Raw genomic sequence first — 22,312 nt, forward strand, 5'->3', positions numbered from 1 at the left:
CTCTGGACGGGACACACTCTTCCAAAAAGGTTCAAATTCTGGTCAAAGCATGTCGGTATCTTAGCAACACACTTGCGACCACCCGGCTTTGCCGGCAGAATGAGTTCTCGGGTCAGGGCACCCCCGCAGCAGGGGCTCCGGCTCGGACAACGGGCCGCACCACCCATCAGCTGCAGCGCGGGAGAACTCACTCCTTTCTAAGCGCGTTGACTCGGGAAGATGTCTTCATGGAGAAGGACCAGAGCTTGGCCTCAGGTCAAAAGCATTTCGTCTAATTAGGGGATAAACAGGCTGCACAAAGTGATGGTGATCGATCCTGAAGAAGTAATTGATGTAACATTTCCTGTTTTCTCCTAAACATTTTATTGCAACAAGCACGGCTCATTAATGCACGTGCAGAAGCCAGGGGACGTGAGATGCCACGTCGGACGGGAAACAAGTCCCCTCTGCGGCGGTCAGAGGCCCCTGGTGGGAATCGGTTCTGCAGCCCAGGTGTCTCTGAGCCACCGGTCCTCGGGCTGCCGTCCCCGCAGCTTCCAAGGGGAGAGGACGCCCACAGCCTGCGTCGGAGCCGCCACCCGGCCCCAAGGCTCGTCCAGAGGCAGACGCGCTGGTGGCCTTACTGTTAGGGTCACGGGAAGTCCCCACACAGCCCCTGAGCTCCCACGGCAGCAGAATGCTCCTCTCTGCACGGCACTAACCGCACCCCGGCCTTAGAGGAAGGCAGTGGAACCCCGACCCCGTGTCCGTAGCAGAGGGTGGACGTATGGTGGGCCGTGGGCAGAGGTGGGCAGACCCTGCCGTGAGCAATATCCACGGTCCCCTCCGCGCACCTGCCGGAGTGCGACCCAGCTCTCTCGTCCCCACGTCAGACTCCGGCTCTGCGGTCGGCTCCGAGGTCGGCTCCCAGGTGGGCTCCCAGGTGGGCTCCCAGGTCAGCTCCGAGGTCGGCTCCCACACTCTCCCAGACCCTTCTCACCTTGAGACTCAATCTAATAAAAGTCCACCTGCCATCACACCGGGTTCACCCAAAGGAGCCGCCCCAGTTTCATGTTTGTTCTGAACAAATTTGAAATGTGACCCAGCCAAACAGACTGCGTCACCACTTTGTGAGGCTTTTTCATATAAACGCCCTTTGATCACTGTCACTGTTAACACGCCGTCCACTGGGGTTCGCTGGGACTTCTGCACCTACCTTCTGCCGTTTTCTTGTCTCGTGTTGTGTCAGACTTTGGCATCTGTGTGACTCGGCCTCATAGAATGAGTCGCGAGTGTCCTCTCCTGTATCTGTTGGACGACTTCTAAAAGTATTGGTATTAATTCTCTGAATGTGTAGTAGAATTCACCAGTGAAGCCGTCTGGTCCTAAGCTTTTCTTTGTTGGTTTTTAACTTTTTAAAACTAAAATATAGTTGACTTTTTTTTTTGCTAATTCAATTTCTGTCTTTTGTTATAACACTGTTTTATATTGTTATATTCAAGGCATTCGATTTCCTCATTCAGTTTGGGGAGGTTATACGTTTCTGGGGATTTATCCATTTCTTCTATATTATTCGATTTGTTGGCACCTAATTGTTCATAAGAGTCCCTTATGATCATTTTCATTTCTGAGGCACATGTTGTAATGTCTCCTCTTTCATATCTAATTTTGAGTTTTCTCTCTTTCTTTCTCAGTTAACCTAACTGAAGATTTGTCCATTTTGTTTATCTTTTTCGCAAAACCAGAGCAAATTTCAAAACTTTGTGGATTTTTTTTCCATTGTTTCCTATTCTCAATTTATTTCAGCTCTACTCTTTATTATCTCCTTCCTTTTGCTACCTTTGGGCTTAACTTGTTCTTCTTTTTCTAGATGAGGTGTACAGGTAGGTTCTCTATTTGAAATCTTTCTTCTTTTTCACTGTTGGTGTTTATTGCTCTGACTTCCCTCTTAGCTCAGGTTTGGCTGCCTCCCATAAGTTTTAGTGCTGTGCTTTCGTTTTCATTTGTTTCAAGACATTTTTTTTAGTGTCCTTTCTATTTCCTCTTTGAACCAATAGCTATTCAAGAGTGTGCTCTTTGGTTTCCATTTATTTGTGGACTTTCCCCCTTAAAAAAAAAATCTAGTTTCATTCCATTGTGGTTGGGAAAGAGGCTTGGGAGGATTTCTATATTCTTAAATTTGTTAAGACTTGATGGGTGACCTAACATGTGATTTATGCTGGAGAATACTCGCTGGGTGCTTTAGTAGGACGTGTACTCTTCTGCTTGGGGATGGAGAGTTCTTTACCTGCCTGTTAGATCCGCTCGGCCTATATTGTTGTTCAATCCACCTGTTTATTGACTTTTTATCTTAATGTTCTATCCATTATTGAAAATAATAGTCTCTTATTATTTCACAATACTTTATGAAAATGTAATATTATCGTTAGTATTATTAATGGCATTATGTATAATCTACTCTTCTTGTGTTGATGTCGATCGCCCCCTTCAGGCCTGTCAATATTTGTTTTCTATATTTAGGCGCTCTGATATTGGGTGTATAGATGTTTATAATTGTTAAATCCTTCTGTTGAACTGACTCCTTTGTCATTGTATAATGACCGTCTTTGTTTTTTGTTACAGTTTTTAGTAGTTTACTATTTTGTCTGGTAGGAGTATAGCCGCCTCTCCTTTCTTCTGGTGGCCATTTGAATGGACTGTCTTTTCCATCCCGTCTCTCTCAGCCTACATGTGTCCTCACATATAAAGGGGACCTCTTGTAGGCAGCATATCACCGCACCGTGTGCTTGTTTCAGCCACTCCAAGCCTTTTGTTCGGGGAGTTTAATCCATTTTACATTCAGAATCATTATGGGCAGGAGAGGACCTACTATTGCCATTTTGTTACTTGTTTTCTATCTGGTTTATGATTTTTTTTTTTCTTTTTTTGTTACTTTGCTCCTCTCTTGTCCTCCTTTGTTACTTGGTTGTGGCTTTTTTTTTTTTTTTTTTTTTTGCAATGATGTGTGTTGATTCTTTTCTCTTTATCTTTTATTCATCTATTGCAGTTTTTTTGTGGCTGCCTTAAGGCACACATAAAATATCTTGTAATTTTAGTTATTTTAGGTTGGTAAAGATTGCATTTCAGTCACACACAAAGTCACTCACCACACTACTGTCGTGTAGTCTGTCTTTGGTGTGTCTACTCCGTCCGCCTTCAGGAGTGAGATTTAGGCCTTCATATGTTTTCACGTGGCTATTTGGAGTGTTTTTGTTTTAATTTTAATAACTTTCTTCAGCATTTCTTGTAAGGCAGGTCTAGAGGTGATAAACTCCCTCAGTTTTTGTCTGGGAAAGTCTCTATCTCTTCTTCATTTTTAAAGGGTAGTTTGCCAGGGATAGTACTTGGTTGGCTTTCTTTTTCTTTCAGTACTTTGAATATATCACCCACTGTCTTCTGGTCTCTGAGGTTTCTGCTGAGAAATTTACTGGCAGTCTTGTGGGTGTTCCCTTGTATGTGATGTCACTTTTGTCTTGCTGCTTTTGAAATTCTCTTGGTCTTTGATTTCTACAACATAATTACAATGTGTCTCCAAGTAGACCTCTTTATGTTTAATCTATTTGGAATCTGGTGGCTTCTTGAATCTGTATGTCTATTTCCTTCCCTAGATGTTGAGGGGGAGGTTGTCATTATTTCTTTAAATATCCTTTCTGCCTCTTTTTTCTTCTTTGCTGCTGTTGGACTCTCAAGAACATATTATGTTCCTTTGGAAGCATCCTATAAATCTCATAGGCTTTTTTCACTACTTTTCATTCTTCTTTTGTTTTTTCTCCTCTGAATAATTTCAAATGCCTTGGCTTTGAGTTCATAGTTACTTTCTTTTCCTTGATTGAGTCTGCTATTAAAGCTGCCTATTGCATTTTTTTTTCATTACATTGTATTCTTCAAATACAATGCATTTGTATGCTCCAAAATGTCCATCTGGTTCCATTTTATGATATCTATCTCTTTGTTAAACTCATCATTTTGTTCATGTATTGTTTTCCCAATTTTATCATGTTGTCTATCTTGGTTCTCTTGCAGCTCAGTGAGCTTCCTTAATATCATTATTTTGAATTCTTTGTCAGGAAATTCATGGATCTCCATTCCTTTGAGGCTGGTTACCAGAAAGGTTTTGTGTGTTACTAGAAAGGCTACAAGTAGCCTTGCTTTGCTGTCTATACATTTGAAGGAACAGTCACTTCTTCCAGAGTGAAAGCGCTCACCTCCATGGGAAAGGTCTTCACTGGCCAATGAGTGCAAGGATGCCAGCCGGATGGCATGCTTAGTGGTGCCAGATTTGCCACTGGTTCCAGGGAGTGTGACAGAAGGGAGTCCAGGTCACAGGTGTGCACATGACAGTGGTGAGACCAGGGCATGGGGGCAATGCCTTTCTCGTTCGTGGAAGTCTACCTGAAAGAAGAAGCATTTTCTGGGCCATCTCTGTCCTGTTTGTTACACGTAGTAAAAAGGGCTGGGATGTATGTATCTCTCTCGTCTCAAGTATCTCTATGAGCTTGAGGAAATGCACAATCGTGGCCAAGTCCTGGTGTTAGTGCCTCAGATGCACTATTTGAAATTATTTAGCAATTTTCATCTACTTCATTACTCCTCCTCCCCAGAACCTATTTTCAGGGTAAAGAAAGAACACTGGGGGAGGAGGGAATGAATCATCAGACAAAGGCATTTCGAGTTTGTCCTTAATAGCATTCATAAGTGAGTGTGACACTGATGTCAATGGTGATATTGCAAAACAAGTGTTAGCATACTTTATTATTTAGCCAATAACTAAAACACTCTTCTTGAATTTAACAAAAGCTGGGAAAGTAAATATTACTTCCTTTATGGAACAACTACTTTTTCCATTGTGAATCTTTTTCTCTTGATGCACTGAAATGGCTCTTGTTGTTCATGTCTTTTTAAATCCTGATGAACTCAAACAACCATGAATCAATCCCAAACAGAGGACCTCATCTGTTAGCACCCTCATATTAGCACACTAATGACATTTTAAAGATTCTAATTAAACCCAGATGCAAAATATCTTCCCTGAGTACATCGGAAATCACGAGAATAAGGAAAAGAGAAATACCATATTTTTCCAATGCAGTTTCAGTTTATTTTCTATATTTTTTTGTATTCCAATTTTAAGTTGATTGCTATAGTAGTAACCACCATTAACATGTATAAACAGATCTGTGGTTATCTAACAATTTAGGTAATTGTGAATAGCTGCAAATTTACTTAAGTAGGTGTAAAACTACCTGCGCACATAACCCTCAGCCCTCAATTATCAAGATAATGAACTTGTGGTCTCTCGTTGTAGGCTTTTCTAAAATCCTCAGTTAGTAAAAATGCCTTAGAAGGTACACTGTGGCTAAAAGCCCAAATGTCGGAGCCAGAATTCAAACATGTGGATGTGATTCTAATCCAACACTGACTGGCTGAGTCAGCTCCTGTGTCTCAGCCTTGGCTGCCCATCCATAAAGCATTCATCCCACTGCGCCTGGTTCCTGGGAACTGCCCCGGGTGGGCAGTGGTGTTGGCACCGCTCTCCTCTCACCTGCCAGAAGAGGGGGCCTTCAACTGCCACCCAGCCGCTGAGTCCCCCGGGCCTCCAGCCACTCTCCACTGAAGGTGCTCAGGAGCCAGATGGCAAATTCATGAAATAAACAGCAGAAAACGGGTAGTGTAATCGATTTATCAGACACAGGAGAGAGAAGGTCAGCTCCTGATGTTACTTAACCTTTGTTATCAACATAGCATGAGCCATTCACATAACTATCCCCCTTTTTACTTTATGCAGATCATTTATTTTAAAAAAATAAGAACTATATTCCTCATTTTTCCTAGACTGTTTATTCTTATTGTAACCTTGTAGAATTTTAAAATGCCACAATACCTGACCTAAAGTGCCTTCATGTCTATGAAATTTTATTTACAGACATGACCATCCCCAGCCCTGTCTACTCATATCTATCCCATCATATGTAGGAGGGTCTTCCTATCCACTGGCAGAGAATCCTCTTGTTCAGCAAAATCCCATCCCTTTGGGGAGGCAGCAGCAGAGGGAACCTCACTGGATTTGTTTGTTTGGTCTCGACACAGGAAGAGGGAGGCATACGGGTCATGGTCTTCCTTGAGGAGCCGAATTTGGCGGGGGTCACTGTGTGGCACCGAGTGGGGTGAGGCCTGCAGAAGCCAACGGGGGAGATGGGAGGGGAGGCACAGAGCTGGCGAGAGGGAACGGGCAGCCGCGTGGGGGCCCGAGACGACCACATGGTAAGATGGGCTAATGTCTCGTGGCACACGCCCCTGCTCTTGCAGGGAGAGGTGGCCCGTTCCTAACCCCAGGAGAGGTGGAGGGCCTGGCCCACGCCAGCCCAGCTGTGTCTCCCGACTGCTGACCCGCAGGCCGGCTCCATGTGTCACACGATCCTGGCAGGTGAGGGGCCATTGCGGCAGGAGCGAATGCAGCATGGGAAGTGGGGGTTACAGCCATGGAGCAGGCGGGGTCAGCGCATGGAAATCACAGAGAGGAAACATCGGGGGTGAAGGCGGTCCTGGCTAAACTGACCAACAGGACCCTCGCTGAGGACGGGCCAGATGGTCAGGCGTCACCTGGGGGAGCTGGGGACGAGGACCTGGGACGGGTATCAGGTATGGAGAGCGGGGGCTTCTGGTCTTGAGGAGATTGAGTGATGTGGGGAGGAACATGGAGGCCCAGACGGCAGGGTTGGTTGAGCACAGCTCAGGGGAAGCTCACGGAGCTCGGCCAAAGAGACGACACATCGCTGTTGGTTCGTTGCACTTACCAATCCCTGAGCAGCCTGCAGACAACGCCAGAGCGGGCCATGTGGCCTGACATTCTGACTCGGTGGTCCTCGAGGGATCTGCGGGCCTGTACGCAGCCCCAGGTGGCTTCCTGTCCCCTGCGAAGTCCTCCTCCAATTACCAGGGGTCATTTGCTCCCTAAACTCCTACAGTGAAGACACTCATAAAACCCAAATATGTGTGGGGCACTTGGGGGCTCAGGGGTTGAGCCTCTGCCTTCAGCTCAGGGCGTGACCCTGGGGTCCTGGGATCGAGTCCCACGTTGGGCTCCCTGCAGGGATGGAGCCTGCTTCTCCCTCTGCCTGTGTCTCTGCCTCTCTCTGTGTCTCTCATATACGAATAAATAAAATCTTTAAAAAAACCTTCCACATTCCCTGCCTCCCGCCTCCGTGGCTGGGTCTGCATTCGTCAGGCTCAGGTGCTCAGTTTGGTCTGAGAACGCAAGCCATGCAGCCCGGCCTTCATGGGCTCTGCGCCCCGCCGGCTCCCCGGAGGCAGATGGGCCCCGGGGTCCGACCGCAGGAGCGTGCCCGGGAGCCCCGTGCTCCGGGCAGGGAGGTGGCCTTGTCTCGGCCTGAGCTTGCCACTCTGTAAAGCAGGGTGACACGCAAACGCCCCCAGGACAGTAACATCCAGTAAGGGAAACGGCGCGCCGGGCGCTTAGCAGCTGCACGTGGCGCATCCTTGAGAAACGGCGGCTTCCGTCCATCACCGGGGTTCTGTTTCCTGCGTCATATGCTGGGCCTCTTCACACCGAGGACCTTGTCTTCCTCGTCTCTGTACCTCATCAGGGTCTTGCTCAATGAGTTCTGGTTTATTCTTTCCCCCAGGGGATGGGTGTAGCAGTGAGTGTGGAAGTGCTGCGCACGCCGTGTGCACCGTGGCTCCTCCGGGGTGAGTGCTCCCTGGTGACAGCTCCAGTTCCATTCCTGCCCACCTTTGGGGGCGCCTCGGGAGCCAGGTGCGCTGGCCCAAGCCCCCGAGGCAAACACACACCTCGATTGGGGCGCACGGTGCACGTGCTGACGCTGCGGTTGCCAAGGGGAGTGAGGAGGGGTCGTCCCCCGGCATCCGGGCCGTCGGGGTGACGCTCGTGCCAACAGTCACACAGTAATGTGGCCCGCGGGTGAAGTCAGACAGAAGGGGCCAAAGTCAGGGGACCGTGAGCAGACGGGTAGCCCACAGCACGGGGCCACGCGGCTCCGGACAACATGGGACGTTCAAACACGCTGTTGCCAAGGACACTGTCTCCCGAGTGAAAGAGTGTCACAACTTTAAAGCTGAGGAAAGATCAAGTAAAGAGCTCAGCTCAGCCCAGAACTGACTGACGTTTTCGCTGGACGGGGTGACACGCGTGTACGCTCTCCCCAGGCTCTGGGTCCGTGCGGGGGCGACAGCAGGCCAAGCGCAGCCTCCAGGGGCCGTGCTACAGCAGGGCCGGGCTTGGGGGGCCAGGGTGCCGGGAACGCAGCCGGCAGGACGGGCCTCAGCGCCGTCGGGGTTGACTCCGGATTCCACGAGGTTCCACCTCCGTGCGTCCTCGGCTGTGCCCAGCGGGTCCCTCACGCGGCTGGTTGCCAACAAAACATTCATTTCGTGCAAGGAAGTGACAAGCGTTCCTCTGTGGTTTCTAAGAAACTCTGTCTTGCACATGTCTGGGCAAGAGCCGCGTCACCCACGGGTGGCCCCCTGACCCACATGGAGGCATCGCCTCCCCGCTCGGTCCCACCTGGGATAACCCCGGGCCGTTGGCACAACTCCACGTTCAGAGAAGAGGACACCGAGGCCTACGTCACTTTCAGAGTCGGGCCACGGTCCAGCAGCAACCCCAGGGTCTGAGTCTGGGCCAGGACGACTCCAGCATCCACCCTGAGCCCCGGCCAAGGGCCCTGTGGTCCATGCGTGGTGTCTACCGGCCTGCCCTGTCTGCGTCCTTCACCGCAGCCTAACGAGCCACGCCGCCACACAGCAGCTTCGCAAGCCAGGCTTTTGTTGGGCTCCCGCACCTACCGTGCAGGCAGGGCTCGGCGGGGATGGTGCTCCTCTGCTTCTGGGCCTGAGGTTCCCTCCCTGGGGGCGCCCGGGGGACACAGGGTGGTGCTGGCTGTGGCCTGGGGGCCCCTCTCGGGATTCCTCCTGGCTGGGTTCCAGGAGGGAGCACCCCGGGGACCGGGCGCAGGTCACGTGTCCGCTGGGACGGTGTCCAGGGGAGGACGCAGAGGAGGCACGCGGGGGTTAGCGGCCAGACGAGCTCGCAGGACAGGCGACGCCGGCACGGCCATGCTTGGAAGACGCAAGCTGCCAGACAGCAGGACGTCCTGGCCTTGGGGCCCACGCCGTGTCCTGCTGCCGCCCCCGGGCGGGGACCCCAGCCACAGGAGGGGCTGGAGGGGCCACGTGCTGCCAGCCTGGCACTGGGACTGGGGGCCGCGTGCGCAGAGTCCTCCCAGGGCGCTGGTCAGGCCCCGCGGCTCCCGGGCCCCAGCACGGCCCCTCACCTGGCTTGTCCCTGTGGCCCGTGGACGACGGAAGCGCTGACCCACGGCAGCGCCTCCTGGCCTTGGTTTCCTCCTCCGGCCGTGGCCCCTGGCTGCCCGAGCACCACTGCTTCTGGAGACACAGCAGGCGTCCCCCAGGGGAAAGCATATCACCCAGGTCCCCGCTGGAGAATCGGAACCAGGCCGTCGGGTCGCCCGGACGCCACGCCACACACGGGGATGCCACACCTCCGAGGGGCGGAGGTGGCCCACCTTGGGGACTCCAGGCTCAGGCCTCTTCTGCCCCGGGGGCCCAGTCGGGACATCCTCATCTGCCGTGACTTCCTTCAGGTCTGTTAGGGCCCCTGCATGATTCGAGGTAGAGAAGAACTGAAGAGTCCACGCATCTGAGTTACGGAGTTGGGCCTGGAAATTAATGAGGCTTGATGGCCATCGTCAGCAAACCCGGAATCACGACGGGACCTCGAGGTGCGCCTTCCACGGACAGGCAAAGGGCCGCGGGCACGGAGCCACTCAGCAGGGTCTCTCGGGGCCGCTGGGAGCCGCCCTTGCGCTGCCCGGTTCCGGAGGGGGGCCCAGCCGGCCACGACCCCTGGGGGCGGCCACCTGCCCAGCGCGCCCCAAACTTACCATGCGGGGGGCCACCCCGCAGGCACGAAGGGACCCCGGGGGGGGGGGGGTGGCGCCCTGAGCTCCCAGATCCGGGCCGGCCCCACCCATATGCAAATCTAACCTTTCCGGTATCTCAGCATCATAAACCTAAAGACGGGATTTCAACGAGAAAATATTTACTGGAGGCTTTTTCTCTTTCATAATCTATCGATTTTAATATCCTTCCCACTTTGGCTAAATGTCAATTTTACCCTGAGGACTGCTGTTGCAAACTTGAACACATTTTATTTATTTATGGCATTCAAAATATTAGCGTTGGAAACGAGTGCAGTGTGAGTCTTCCGGTGTTCCCGCTCAGAGTTTATTTTTCCTGTTGGGATAACGCTGGTGATTCGCCACGGTACCTGGGGCCAACGGGCGGCGCGGCAACCTCCGGCCAAAGCCGAAGCGCGTGTCCCACAGCGACGCGCGGTCACCACCACGGGGCCGCCTTCCCCACTAACCCTTTGGGGCCGGAAGCACCCTATGGTCGCTCTCAGCCAGAGGCCACATCCTCTCCCCCGACCATTTCCACTGCACTCGTCGTGCACGAACGGCCCCCGCGCTGCCCACGGCAGATCCAGGCACGTCGGAGCCCCGGGCGGCTGCCAGGACGAGCCCCATGTCCCGGGAGGCTGGGCCCGCCCCGAAGGACACGCCCCCCGCCGCTGTGAGGGCCCCCGCGGGCGCCTTCTCGGTCACCAGGAGCGGTACAGCCGACGCCGCTATTTCCTGGTCAGTGAAGGGCTGATGCTGCGAGCGACGTCCGTCCGTTTCTCCCGAGTCTTGGGGTGAGGGTCTTGAGAGCCACTCTGTGCGGGGCTTCCTCTTGCCAAGCCGGCTTCCACGCGGGATGGGGCGCAGCCTCACGGCCCCACCCAGACCACAGGGACCTCTGCAAGGCCACCACCACTACCCTCACCACCAGGACCCCCACCCCCGGCCCGGGACGGGGCTGCAAGGACCGCAGGGGGCTCCGCGGACATGAGGGGTCCTCCCCTCATGGTCACAGCCCTGGGCACCCTCAGCCTGGCAGCTGCTCCTGCCTCCACCTCCCTCCTGCAGATCCCCGCTCCCCCCTGGCCAGCCCCATGGAGGACATGCATCGTGGGCCGTCTACACTGCACCCGACCCACATGGAGGACCACACCCCCCCCCCGCCAGCCCCACAGAGGACGCGCATCGTGGGCCGTCTATACTGCACCCGACCCACATGGAGGACCACGCCCTCACCCGGCCAGCTCCACAGAGGATGCCCATCGTGGGCCATCTACACGATCATGAATTCACATGATCATTAACAAAACCAGCAGACAGAGCGCTGACGGCCCCTTAGGCGCGGGCGGCTTGCTGATGGCTGACTCCCATCTGCTGTCCCCGTTCACAGTGTGTGAGGAGCGACCTCAGCGCAGCCCCAGCTGCCGTCACCACGACCATCACGTCAGGGGCCCTCCTGGCCCCTTGTCCACGGGGCTGCACTTGGTGACACATGGAAGACAAAGAAAAGCTGCCCTCGGAGGATGAGCGGGGCAAGGACCCGGCTTGAGGAGCCCTGGGCCCGCAGGAGGACTGGGAACCCCGTGGAGGGCGGACGGGGCGGCCACCGCCTGTGACGCTCGTGTGACTCAAGCGGGAGGTGGCGGCATGGACGTGGCACCAGCCCAGGGACGCGAGGCTGCGGCTGGGAGTCGCAGGGAGGGCCTGTGTGCTCGCGGTCGGGGAAATGTTAATTAACTTCACTGATTTAGGACGCGACACTACACTGTGGCCTGACCCACGAGGCACGAAAATGCTCGAGTGGCGTGTAGCAGTCCATGTGCCGTGTGTCCCGTGGCCCCAGGCGGACCCCGGGATCTGCATTTATAGAAAGAATCCGTGACGCGAGCTGCTTCTAGGCACCTTAGCAGCTTCTGCCATAAACCAAGTGCCAGGCAGGTTTGCAGCAACCAGAAGTGACTGCGTGTTCAGTCCCAAGTGATTAAAACATAAAAAATGCCTGGCGTTAAGTTAGGCAGCGAGGATGCACCTCCCGGTGCGGACCCCACACTTGCGCCCGGCGTGGAGCCCCCGCAATCAACCATGTCATCCACGTGCACCCGCCCCGCGAGCCCCGCCGGCAGCTGCAGGCTTGGGTGCTGCTCGCTAACCACCAAGCCCCCGAGGTAGCGGCGGGCGGGCAAGGGCGGCTGGCCGGGCAGGCTCCTCCGGCCCCCACGGCCACGCACGTCCACTCCTCGGGGCTCCGATCCGTGCAAGGACCGGCCGGTAGTGCCCTCCGATTCTCTTCCTTCCAGCCCCACAGCCAGGTCAGCGAGGGTCACGGCTCCAGGCACGTCCACACGGCCCCGATGGTTGCCACATGGGTTCCGTGTCCCAGGTGGGCCTGAACAGCATGCCAGGCCCTTGTCCTCGCTTCAGTGGGCAGAGCCGCCACCCCAGGGAGCAGAGCGCAAGACCTCTCCGCCCTTCCTGCCAGACGTGAATGGGAAAGCGCTGGGCAGAGGCGTCGAGGAGGTCGCGGCGGCCCCAGTGGGGGGCAGGGGCAGGGGGTCCAGGCTGGCGCGGGTCAGGGAGCCAGCGCACCCCACTAGCCCTCCCTGCCCCGGAGCCACCTGTCTGCCCCCCACCACAGCAGAGCACCCGCAACCCGGGCAAGCGGCCGGCGCCTGATGACCCGTCTCACGGGCCCCCGGACCCTACACGTTCCTCCAGGGACGCCCAGAACCGCTGCACGTCCGACAGATGTTCTTAAGCAGCAACGGAACTGCGCACAGTGGCCGACCCACGCAGTCAGGCCTGCAGCTCCCAGAGCCCCCCCAGAGGCCCCCAGAGACCCCAGAGCCCCCCAGAGGCCCCAGAGCCTCCAAGAGCCACCCAGAGCCCCCAGAGTCCCCTCAGAGGCCCCAGAGCCCCCCAGAGGCCCCAGATCCCCCAAGAGCCCCCAAGAGCCCCCAGAGCCTCCCAGAGGCCCCAGAGCCCCCCAGAGGCCCCAGAAGCCCCAGAGGCCCGAAGAGCCTATGAGAGCCCCCAGAATCCCCCAGAGCCCCCCAGAGCCTCTAAACCCCCCGGCGCCCCCCAGAGCCCCAACAGGTGCCCGGGCTACAGGTGGCTCCCCTGGATGGATGCTGCCTGCTGGGTCCGCTGTGCGGCATGGTGCTCTCCGCACTCCTTGCTCTTCTGTGACGTGTCAGGACCTACTCGCCTTTTTATGACAAATTCCCCGCGTTCTTGCCACCGGGGTCAGCAGAGCCGTTGCTGAAACCCCACATCCTCAGAGCCCGTGACCGCTCAGGGCTGGCGGTGGGTGGGCAGCAGGGCGCCCGGCCCCTCCGTGGCGGCTCCAGCCCCGGGGTCTGCAGCAAGGGGACACGGGACAGGAGACGAGGGGCCCCTCACTCTCCAACAGCCAGACTCACGCGTGACACCACTACCAGGAAGGTCACTGAGACCACAGCACGTGTCACAGGTCTGTGGGCGGGACGTTTGTCCCCCCAGGTCCCCGTGTTGTAACCGCACCGCGGGGTGGCTACGTTTGGAGAAGGGCCTGCATGCAGCGCTTGGGGTCAGGCGAGGCCGTGGGGGGGCACGTCCTTCGGGAGGACCTCGGGGGGCAGCCCGCCGTCCACCTGCACCCGCGCTGACACCAGCCTGCGGAGCTGGTGGGAACCCGGGGCCACAGCGAGGGAAGCGGCCTCGCCCACCCCGGCCCCCGGCCCGGCCCCCGTGCACAGCCTGCAGCGTGGGCAGCGGCTTCTCCGTGGGGTCGAGCAGGACACGCGGGTGCCGCACACGGGGCAGCAGGTCTGCGCCTCCATGGAACGGACGCTGGAGCTGCTTTTCTGAGCACTTTATGTTATCACCAGCCGCTGGGACGCCGCCCTCTGGGGCCTGTCCCCACGGAGCAGAGATGCCTCCGCCTTGGACACCCGGCGGCGTCAAGGAGGGGACACTCACAGCCACAAGGGCCTGCTCGGCGCAGCACGCAGCCCAGGGTCCGAGCCGCACCTGCAGGCGGAAGCCAGCGGCCGCGTGGCGGGCGAAGGCTGGGCGGGAGACGACCCCGGCACATGACACGTCCTGCAAGGCACTAACATCCAAGACTCGTGAAGACGCGTACAAATCAGCACCAAAAATGAAAGACAGAAAACAAACAATCCAGTTAGCACGGGCAGAGCGCCTGGATACATGTTTTTTTCCAAAGACAAGACCCAGACAGTGCACGGGCAGGTGACAGATGCTCGACACCACGGGCCGTCAGCGACACACACGTCACAACCACGGTGCGGTCCCGCCTCGCCCGTCGGGAGAGCTCGGGTGTCGCGAGGCCGCGGAGACACGGGAGGCCCCGGGCCCTGCGGCGGGAGCGCTGGGGGCCGGGAGGTCAGAGTGGAGCCGCCCCTGCCCGCAAACTCTCGTGTTCTCCAAAGGAGAGGAGAACGCGATCTCCGGGGCGGCCCCAACGTTATAGCCGCCGAGTCCACGGCGCCCACGGAGGGGGGCAGCCCAGCGCCCGCCCACGAGCCCCTCGGCCACCGGCTACGGCTCAGCACGAAGATGGACACCTGGCCGCTGGCGGCGGCGCCGAGGGAGCTAGAGGGTGCGACGCGGAGCAGAGACATCGGAGGACACGCGCACCGTGACCCCCCTCACACACGGAGAGAGACCGAGACACAGGCTCCGGGCTCCAGCGCACCCAGCAGATCCCCTGGGCGGGGACAGGGGCGGGGACGGGGGCCAAGAGGCGCTTGTCCCCACCGGCAGTGACGCACGGAATTGGTCCTGCTGCTCCTGACGGTCACACCTGGGGGCGCCATCCGTGGTCCTACCGCTACTTAACCTGTTGTCGGAGGAGCCGACGGGGTCCTCCCTGTGCCCTACCCGTGACCTCTGTGCCCCCCGCGTCCTCTCTGTGTCCTCCCCATGTGTCCCCCTGTGCCCTCCCCACGTCCTCCCGGTGTCCCTCCCGTGTCCTGCGCCTGCGTCTGTGAAGAGCTGAGCTGGGGGTGGCCCAGAATCCAGGGCTGGGCATCCTCGCACGAGGCAGGGACAGACAGACACGCTGGAGGAGGCAGGGACGGACGCACCCGCAGCCTCGGGGGAGAGCAGCCTGCGGCACCTTGCCCTCAGCTGCTGTCCCCAGGCCGGGAGGGGACAGAGTCAGTGGCTCCGAGCCACCCCGCCTGTGGTCCCTGGTTCCGGTCACGGCGGCCCCCACGCCATGTGCCTGGGACACATGCCCGGTCCCCCCCGGACCTCGGCGCCCAGGTCACAAAGGTCAGGACGGCTCCAGGCCCGGGGCTGGCTCCACAGCTCCCAGCGGAGGGGCAGCACCTCACCCACGGCAGCGACCCTCTGCGGCCGAGCGGGGGTCTGCACCCCCTGCGGGGCCTGGGGGTCCCGGCTGTAGGGCGCCGGCCCACGGAGCGCATGCCCCGCTGCTGTCCCGGGCGGGCTTCTGGTGTGGGAGGCAGGCCTGCTGCCACGTGAACGTGTTGACCGCCTGCAAGCGGGATTTTTATAAAACTGTCTCCTTTCTTGCTCTTTGGCTCCTGTGTTGAGACCTGTTCTTACCTGTAGCACCGCGTCCGACACCCGGTGGCAGGTGGAGCTGCACGCCACCCGGAGACGGGCCATGTCCCCTCGCCCGGGATAACCACCCAGAGGTGGCTGGTCTCTGGCCACCAGGGAAATGATAGTAATAATCACAAGGAGAGAAGGGGCACCTTCCTGAGCACTCACGTGCAGGGGGCGGCAAGCCACACGTGTAACACGTTCACGGTGCTCACGAAGGCACCGTCGGGCGGGAATGAGGAGAATCACCTTATAAATCAGGAAAATGGGCCCACACGACTCACAGCAGAGCCCTCTGTGTCCACTGCCCGCGGGCACCGCCACTGCCTGCCTCCCACAGCAGAGAAGCGACACATCCTCCTGGGGGGCCGCATGGGAGGGAGGGGGAGACGAAAACCACAGCCATGGGCCTCGTCGTAGATGAGCTGTTCTAAGAGGGACACGGGCCACACGAGGAAAACCCAACAAGTGGGATTCCGACAACTTGCGGGTGTGTGTGTGTGTGTGTGTGTGCACCTCCTGAATGTATGTGTGCACGAGTGTGGGGGGGTGTACCGTGATGTGGGCACACATGTGCACCTGTGTGTATGCAGCTCATGAGTGTGTGGGGACCTGCACACGTGCATTGTCTCTGGCTGCACTGTGTGTACATAGACGTGTACCTCTGAGCACACGTGTGCTTGCACGTCTCTGCGAGTGCACGTGTGTGCCTGTGTGTGCGTGTCTCTGAGCGCACACGTGTGTGCATGTGCACGTGTGCAGAAACCCGATGGGGGAGACCGTGGGGTGGGCACGGGGAGCAGCTCGGCCAGGAGGCACCCGAGGCGGTGGGCGTCTACGCGCTGGACCCCGCCCGGCCCCCAGGCGTCTTTGGGTCGAGCGCCCCCCCCATGGGAGCGCAGGCGGGCCCCCCAACAGGCGGGACAGTGGCCGTGCTCAGGCGCGGGGCCAGGCGGGGCCCCTCAGAACCAGGGCCTGCTGCCGCTTCTGCACACCCTCTGCTTGTCCCAAGGCCCTGGGGCGTCGGCCCAGCGCAGGCGGGGGCGCCTGGGACGCGGTGTGGAGGGCGGGAGGCCCGGACGCCACCGCTCAGCCGTCAAACAGGCCTGGTGCTTGTGTCTTTCAGGAATTCGCAGACTCCGTGTCCCAGCTGGTCACGCAGAAGTTCCGCGAGCTGACCGTGGGCCTGGCGTCCGCGCACGCCCGCCACAAGGCCCTGGCAGGAATCGTCATGACCACAGGTAACGCCTCCCGTTCCCCCGGTGGGATCCCACCTGCCGCAACGCACACCTCGTGTTTGCCTGACCTTGGGGACCAGGCGCCTGTCTTCCCCATGAGGACGTGAGAGGACACGCGGCACCAGGACCCACTGGGGGCTGTGGCCTCCGGTCACGGCTGCGCCCAAGCGCCCGCCGCCCGCCCAGAGGCCACGTGTGGGCCCTGCCGGGGCCTTTCCCGTTAGGCCCCACCTCAGGGTCGGAGCGCCGCGGCTGTGGGTGCTGCTATGGCTGGAGCCCGAGGCCGGCCACCGACAGGGCGCCCCAGGCGGGTGGCTGACGAGGCTTTCCCGCTGCAGCCTCCCTGCGGCAGGTCCCCTGCCCTGAGGACACCGACTGCGGCGGTGCAAAGAGACGGGGTGCCCTCCTTCCTGCTGGACGGTTCGCGGCCGTGGGACCCTATGCCCCACGAGCGTCAGGACAGGAGGGCAAGGTGGTGGCCTCGGACCGCCGGGGCGGGAGACACGATGGCTCGTGTCCTGCAGTTGTGGTGAGAACATCTATGAGTGGTAACTAACTGGCTGGTGCTTCGAATCCTACCGCCTCCGCTTGCAGGGTTGGTGACGGCCGACCCCAAACGAGGCTGCAGAAATAACTGCCTCTGGGTTGACTTCCACGCGAGACACCATCTACAGGAGGACCCGTACTCATGTGGACAGGCAGTGGGAAGGCAGATAGTGGGCCCACCATCCCCGTCCTTCCACCCCGAGGGCTCCTCGGGTCCCGCCGCACGCAGGACGCGAGACCCCGGGGCCTTGGCACAAGGGCGTACATCACTCGACCTTTCCATTGCCGGCCTCTGAGCAAAACAGAGATAGAAGTGCCTCCGCTGCCCTAACGTGCTGAGTGGAATAAGGCGCGTGAAGTGCTGGGACAGGGACCAGCGACTTTAGGAGGACGATGCGCCGAGGCAAAGCCACTCAGTTCCCCCAGGGACAGCACTGTGTGCGCCCGCCAAGCCCAGCGCCCCCCACGGGAGCCCAGACACCGCCTCCTGGTCGGAAGCCAAATATTCCAAACTGAGCACCGGGGTCCACCTCCGTTAAGACCCCTCCCCTGGACGGGGCTTTCCTCCCTCCGGCAGCCGCTGGTCACACGCATCTGCATGCGGGCACCGTTCTACACACCCAGTGGGGTGACGAGGAAACACGCGGCCCCACCCAGGATGTAGCCTGGGGGCAATGAGGGGAGGCGCAGGCCAGGAACTGCTGCCCGGGGCTGAACCCCAGCTCTTCCCGCAACTGGTGACCTCAGGTCCCTCGGCCTGTTGGCAACTCGGGGCGGGAGGGGAGGGGACGGGAGGGGAGAGAAGGAGGAAGGAAGGAGGGAGGAGCTACGGGAGGCCCCGAGCCCCCTGCAGTCGACCCCATTCCCGACCCCCCATGTGTAGGTCTCAGGTCGCTGTGACCTGCCGGGTAGATTTCCCAGCCTGGAGATGACCGTCCAGTACCCTCTGAGTTTTCTGGAAAATTCAATGCTGGGAAGTCCCGGGGCCGCTCTTGGATCCCCTTGGAGCACAGCAACATTTTGCAGGGACTCGGGGACGGCGCTGCGTGGCCAGTGAGCACACAGCCCACCGCGGCCGAGGCTGAGCGGGTCCGCCCCCTGCCAGCGACGCGAGCGCTGAAGGACGAGCTGCCGAACATCGCCTTCCCAGTATAAGAGGAGGTTCAGCGGCGGCACCAACTCCCAAGAGGCGGGCAGATGGGTGCAAACCCCCGGGAGAAATAGCTCTAAAACCCACTGTGTGAAGCTGGTGTGACACGTGACCTCACCTGGAGTCCGGGTGCTGAGCACACGCGCTGCGGGAAGAGGAGCGGGTCCCGGTCCCCGGTCGCGTCGCGACAAAGCTGGCAAGCGCGGCATCAGGTCTAAGGCTGTCGGCTGCGGGGCAGGCGTGCGTGGCCCCCGCAGACCCGGCTGCCTTCTGTGGCCCCGTTCCCCCCGAGGGCTGCTGGTGTGCGCTGCCAACATCTGACATGTGGTGATTTCTCATCCTCGTACGTGTGACGTTGGTTTCAGTGACGCGCGGTCCCGGCTTCCGCCATCAGGCTGAGGGGCGCCCCTGCAGGCCACGCTGCCACGGAGCCCCCGGCTCCCCTGTCCCATCAGAGCCACACCCGCAGCCCCCGCCCCCAGGCCACACCAAAGCCCTCCACGGTCGGTCGGGTGGACCCGAACGTGGCACCCACTACGGCCACACGCGGTCAGCACACGGCAGGGCCCCCGGGCAGGGGGTCGTGGGGTCACGGGCTGTGAGCGGCCCGGCTGGTATATCCCCCTGCGCCAGCACCTGCCCGAAGCCACCTGCACGCAGGGCTGACCCCAGACCGTGGACAGCTTCTGGGCCAGCGCGCGCGTGTTTTCCCGATGCTCAATTTTCTTTTCTTTCGCTGAAAAGAAGGACACGCCTTTGGCACATGGGCTGGGTGACGCACCCCATGCCCTCCCCAGCCCCCGCCGCCCTGGCACCAGCCTCACCTCGCTCTTCTCCCTTCTCCAGCCCCAACAAACACCCGTCAAAACTCCCTGCGAATCATGTGGGGGCAGAAACCTGGCGCACTCACTCACGTGCCGCGCCCGCCCGCTCTCGGCCACCGGAGCAGCTCAGCTTGGGGACGATCCTGCGCCACCGCGATCTCCCCCGCGTCTTTGAAGGGGATGTTGCTATCGTCTCCTACACGGCGCGTCTACCTGGATACACCGGCTGGCGTCCCTGCCCGCGGGGCGGAGGCCCTTCCTGTAAACTGCATGTTTGGTCATTTCCCAAGAATGTGAATAGGCGCGAGCCACGCACCTGCCCTGATTTACTGAAGCTGTCGATTCCTGTACTTCCTCTAATTTCTTTGATGAATTGCTTCCTTTTCCCCCCTTTTCTTGGTCGAATTTTCCGTATTCCGACCGGATCCTCGGTCTCTTAGGTTTCCAGGCGCCGTCCACCCTGTGTGCTTGGAGGCCCCGAGCACTTCCCTGACCGCTCCTCGACCCCGCTGCATGCTGCGTCCTAGTCTCCGCCAGTCCCTGTATCACTCAAGACGTCCTTCCTCTTGTTCTACAGATGTGACGCTCCTCACAGGGCCCCGGAGACACTCGCCAGCTGATGCCCGAGCCTTCTCTGTCCTCAGACTCTGCTCCCTGTGATCTGACCCGCTCTGTTTATTGTCAGTCTTTCTCTGTTATTCTGCTCGTGGCTTGTGTCTGAATAGTCACACCTGTGAGAACAAGGCTCCAGTTTCCCCTGAAACTGTGTCTCTTTCCCCCGCGGAAGGCAGGGGCTCCTCTGAGCACGAGCCTCCTGACCTGGGTGGCCGGGGCCAGCGCCAAAGGTCACCTGGTGAGGCCCCCCAGGTGCCTGCTGGCTCCGTGCCCACCTTCTCCGAGCCCACCTGTGGGCGGCTGCTCCCTCGGGGCAGCTCCTCCACACGGTGCTGGGGTTTCACCCCGTCCCCCCACGGCCCCCGGAATCCTTCCCGCCTGTGGATCCCATGGGAGGGGAAGCACCGTATCACTCGCTCTGCCCTCCTAATCGGGAAACCTGGACGTGGTTTAGCCAAGTTGCCGAGCAATGGCTCTGTCTTCTTTGTTAAGAAATCCTGGTGTTTCCTGGGAAGTGGGTCTTGAAGGACTATTAATAATGATGATTTTCATTTGATATGCAAATGCACACTGTTGATAGCACTCTCCAATACGCTAATCAAGTTAATTGCTGCAACCCTGGGAAGTGGGAGAGGCAGGAATCTTAATTACGGCTTTTAAGAAACACCGACAAGGAGATGAAGGGGACGGGTGCCTTTCCCCGGGCCGCGGGGAGGCGGGTGGGGTCACGGGTGGCCACAGGCTCTGCAGCATCCCCCGCCCGCCCGCTGCGGGGCCCCTACACGCATGCCCGAGGCGTGGTGCTGTGATGCAAGATCTTCGCCTGCAAAATTATTGACTTCTGGGCTTATTAAGTGAGTAACCAGCAAAAAGATGTCCCTGGTGCGTGCTTTTGGAGGTTCGTGTTCCAGCCTCCCTGCGAGCCCAGCCTGCACAGCACATCCAGGTGCTGTAGCTCTGACAAGACCCTTCCGGTTTAAGCTGACGGGCCGCGCTCATCACCCCACAACGCCTGGCACGGGTGACCGCCCGGCGCATCTCTCGAGGGCTGGGTGGGGAGGACACAGCCCCTAGGTGGGATGGTGGGAGAGCAGCCCAGGAGAGCTCCGTGCACGGTGGCAGACACTTGAGGGCAGAGGGCACTGGCCCGTCGTCCAGGGAGGATCCCAAAGTCCCACTGAACGACACGGCATGTGTGCTCTGCCGTTTCAGAGCTTCTTGCACTGAACCAACGTGAGCACACGGGCGACCAGATCTGCTCTCGTGCTGGGCACCGCGCTCTGCGGGATGAGGAGTCTGCCAGGGCGCCAGCGGGGGGGGGGGGGGGGGGGGGGGGGGCGGCCCCCCCCCCCCCCCGGCACACCTGCTGGGTCCCAGCATCTCGGCAGGGGACTCTCGCAGGCGCTTGCCGCAAGCTTGCTCCCCAGGCTCCCAAACCCCTTTCTCCCCACTCTCTCCCTTGAGTGACGGCAATGACTTTGATCAAAGAAACAGAAGTGGATGTCTCCGTTCCCGCCCAGGAGGCCGTGGGGAAGGCGGGTTGAGGCCGTGGGCAGGGCCTTGCATGGGGGGGGACACGCGAGTGAGCGGTCGGCAGGACTTCAGAGACTGGTCCCGGAAGCCCCTCGCAGCGAGGCGCAGAGCCCTGTGGGGCGGAGGAAGGTCCCCGCATTCGGGGAGGTTGACAATGGCGGGGGCCGACGCCCCGCACGGCGAGGGGCAGGTCTAAACCGCGGACAAACACAGGCTCTGTTTCACTCCTGACGTGGCCCGTCTAGAGATAAGGGGCTCAGCCCACAGGCACACAAGGGCCAGCAGCCCCACCCGGGCCAGCCCCCTCTGGGCCAGCAGGTGCACCAGGAAACGCGGGAATCGGAGAGGAGGATGGCACGTCCACTGCACCCCCCAAATCCCGAGCCCCGTCCACGCTGTCCAGGTGCTCCTGCTTTCTCACCATCACATCGTAACCCAGCGTCCAACTGCCCAAGAGTTCACCGGGGCATGAAAGCCAAACACCACCTTTTACCTCAAGGCCATAAAGCGAACCCCACTTTGTTCCAGTCTCTTCAACCACAGTCTTTTTCCAATGGGAACGTGACACAGGCCTTGCTGGTGTCAGGAGGAGAGGGAGACCCTCCTCCCTACGTGCTGATCGTGGGCGCAGGGCAGCGAGAAGGGAGGAGGAAAGGAGATTTCTGGAAGATCCTTGCGCGTCCCATGTTCCCAGGAGCCCCCGTTACCTCCGATGCCCACCCCGCCCCGGGTGGCGGGGCTGTAACGTGCAGCTCTGGACGCCCGATAACACCGAGCGCACGGCCAGCTGGGGAAGCTGACGGCCTGCAAGCTCTCGGACTTTCGAGTGTGTTCACGGTCTATGTCCCTGTCCGA

General features: G+C 59.1%; 1 protein-coding gene across 2 annotated transcripts in view; it reads left to right on the top strand.

The window, feature by feature from the left end:
- The window catches only part of ADARB2 (adenosine deaminase RNA specific B2 (inactive)), a 337,693-nt gene that overhangs the window by 282,541 nt on the left and 32,840 nt on the right, over positions 1 to 22,312 (top strand). For both annotated transcript variants that reach the window (XM_049101369.1, XM_025445278.3), the window contains one exon: positions 16,678 to 16,792. In XM_049101369.1, the coding sequence (XP_048957326.1) occupies positions 16,678 to 16,792 (115 nt within the window). The remainder of the gene's footprint in view (positions 1 to 16,677; positions 16,793 to 22,312) is intronic.

The sequence above is a fragment of the Canis lupus genome, chromosome 2 (assembly GCF_003254725.2).
Source record: "Canis lupus dingo isolate Sandy chromosome 2, ASM325472v2, whole genome shotgun sequence".
Taxonomy (NCBI): domain Eukaryota; kingdom Metazoa; phylum Chordata; class Mammalia; order Carnivora; family Canidae; genus Canis; species Canis lupus.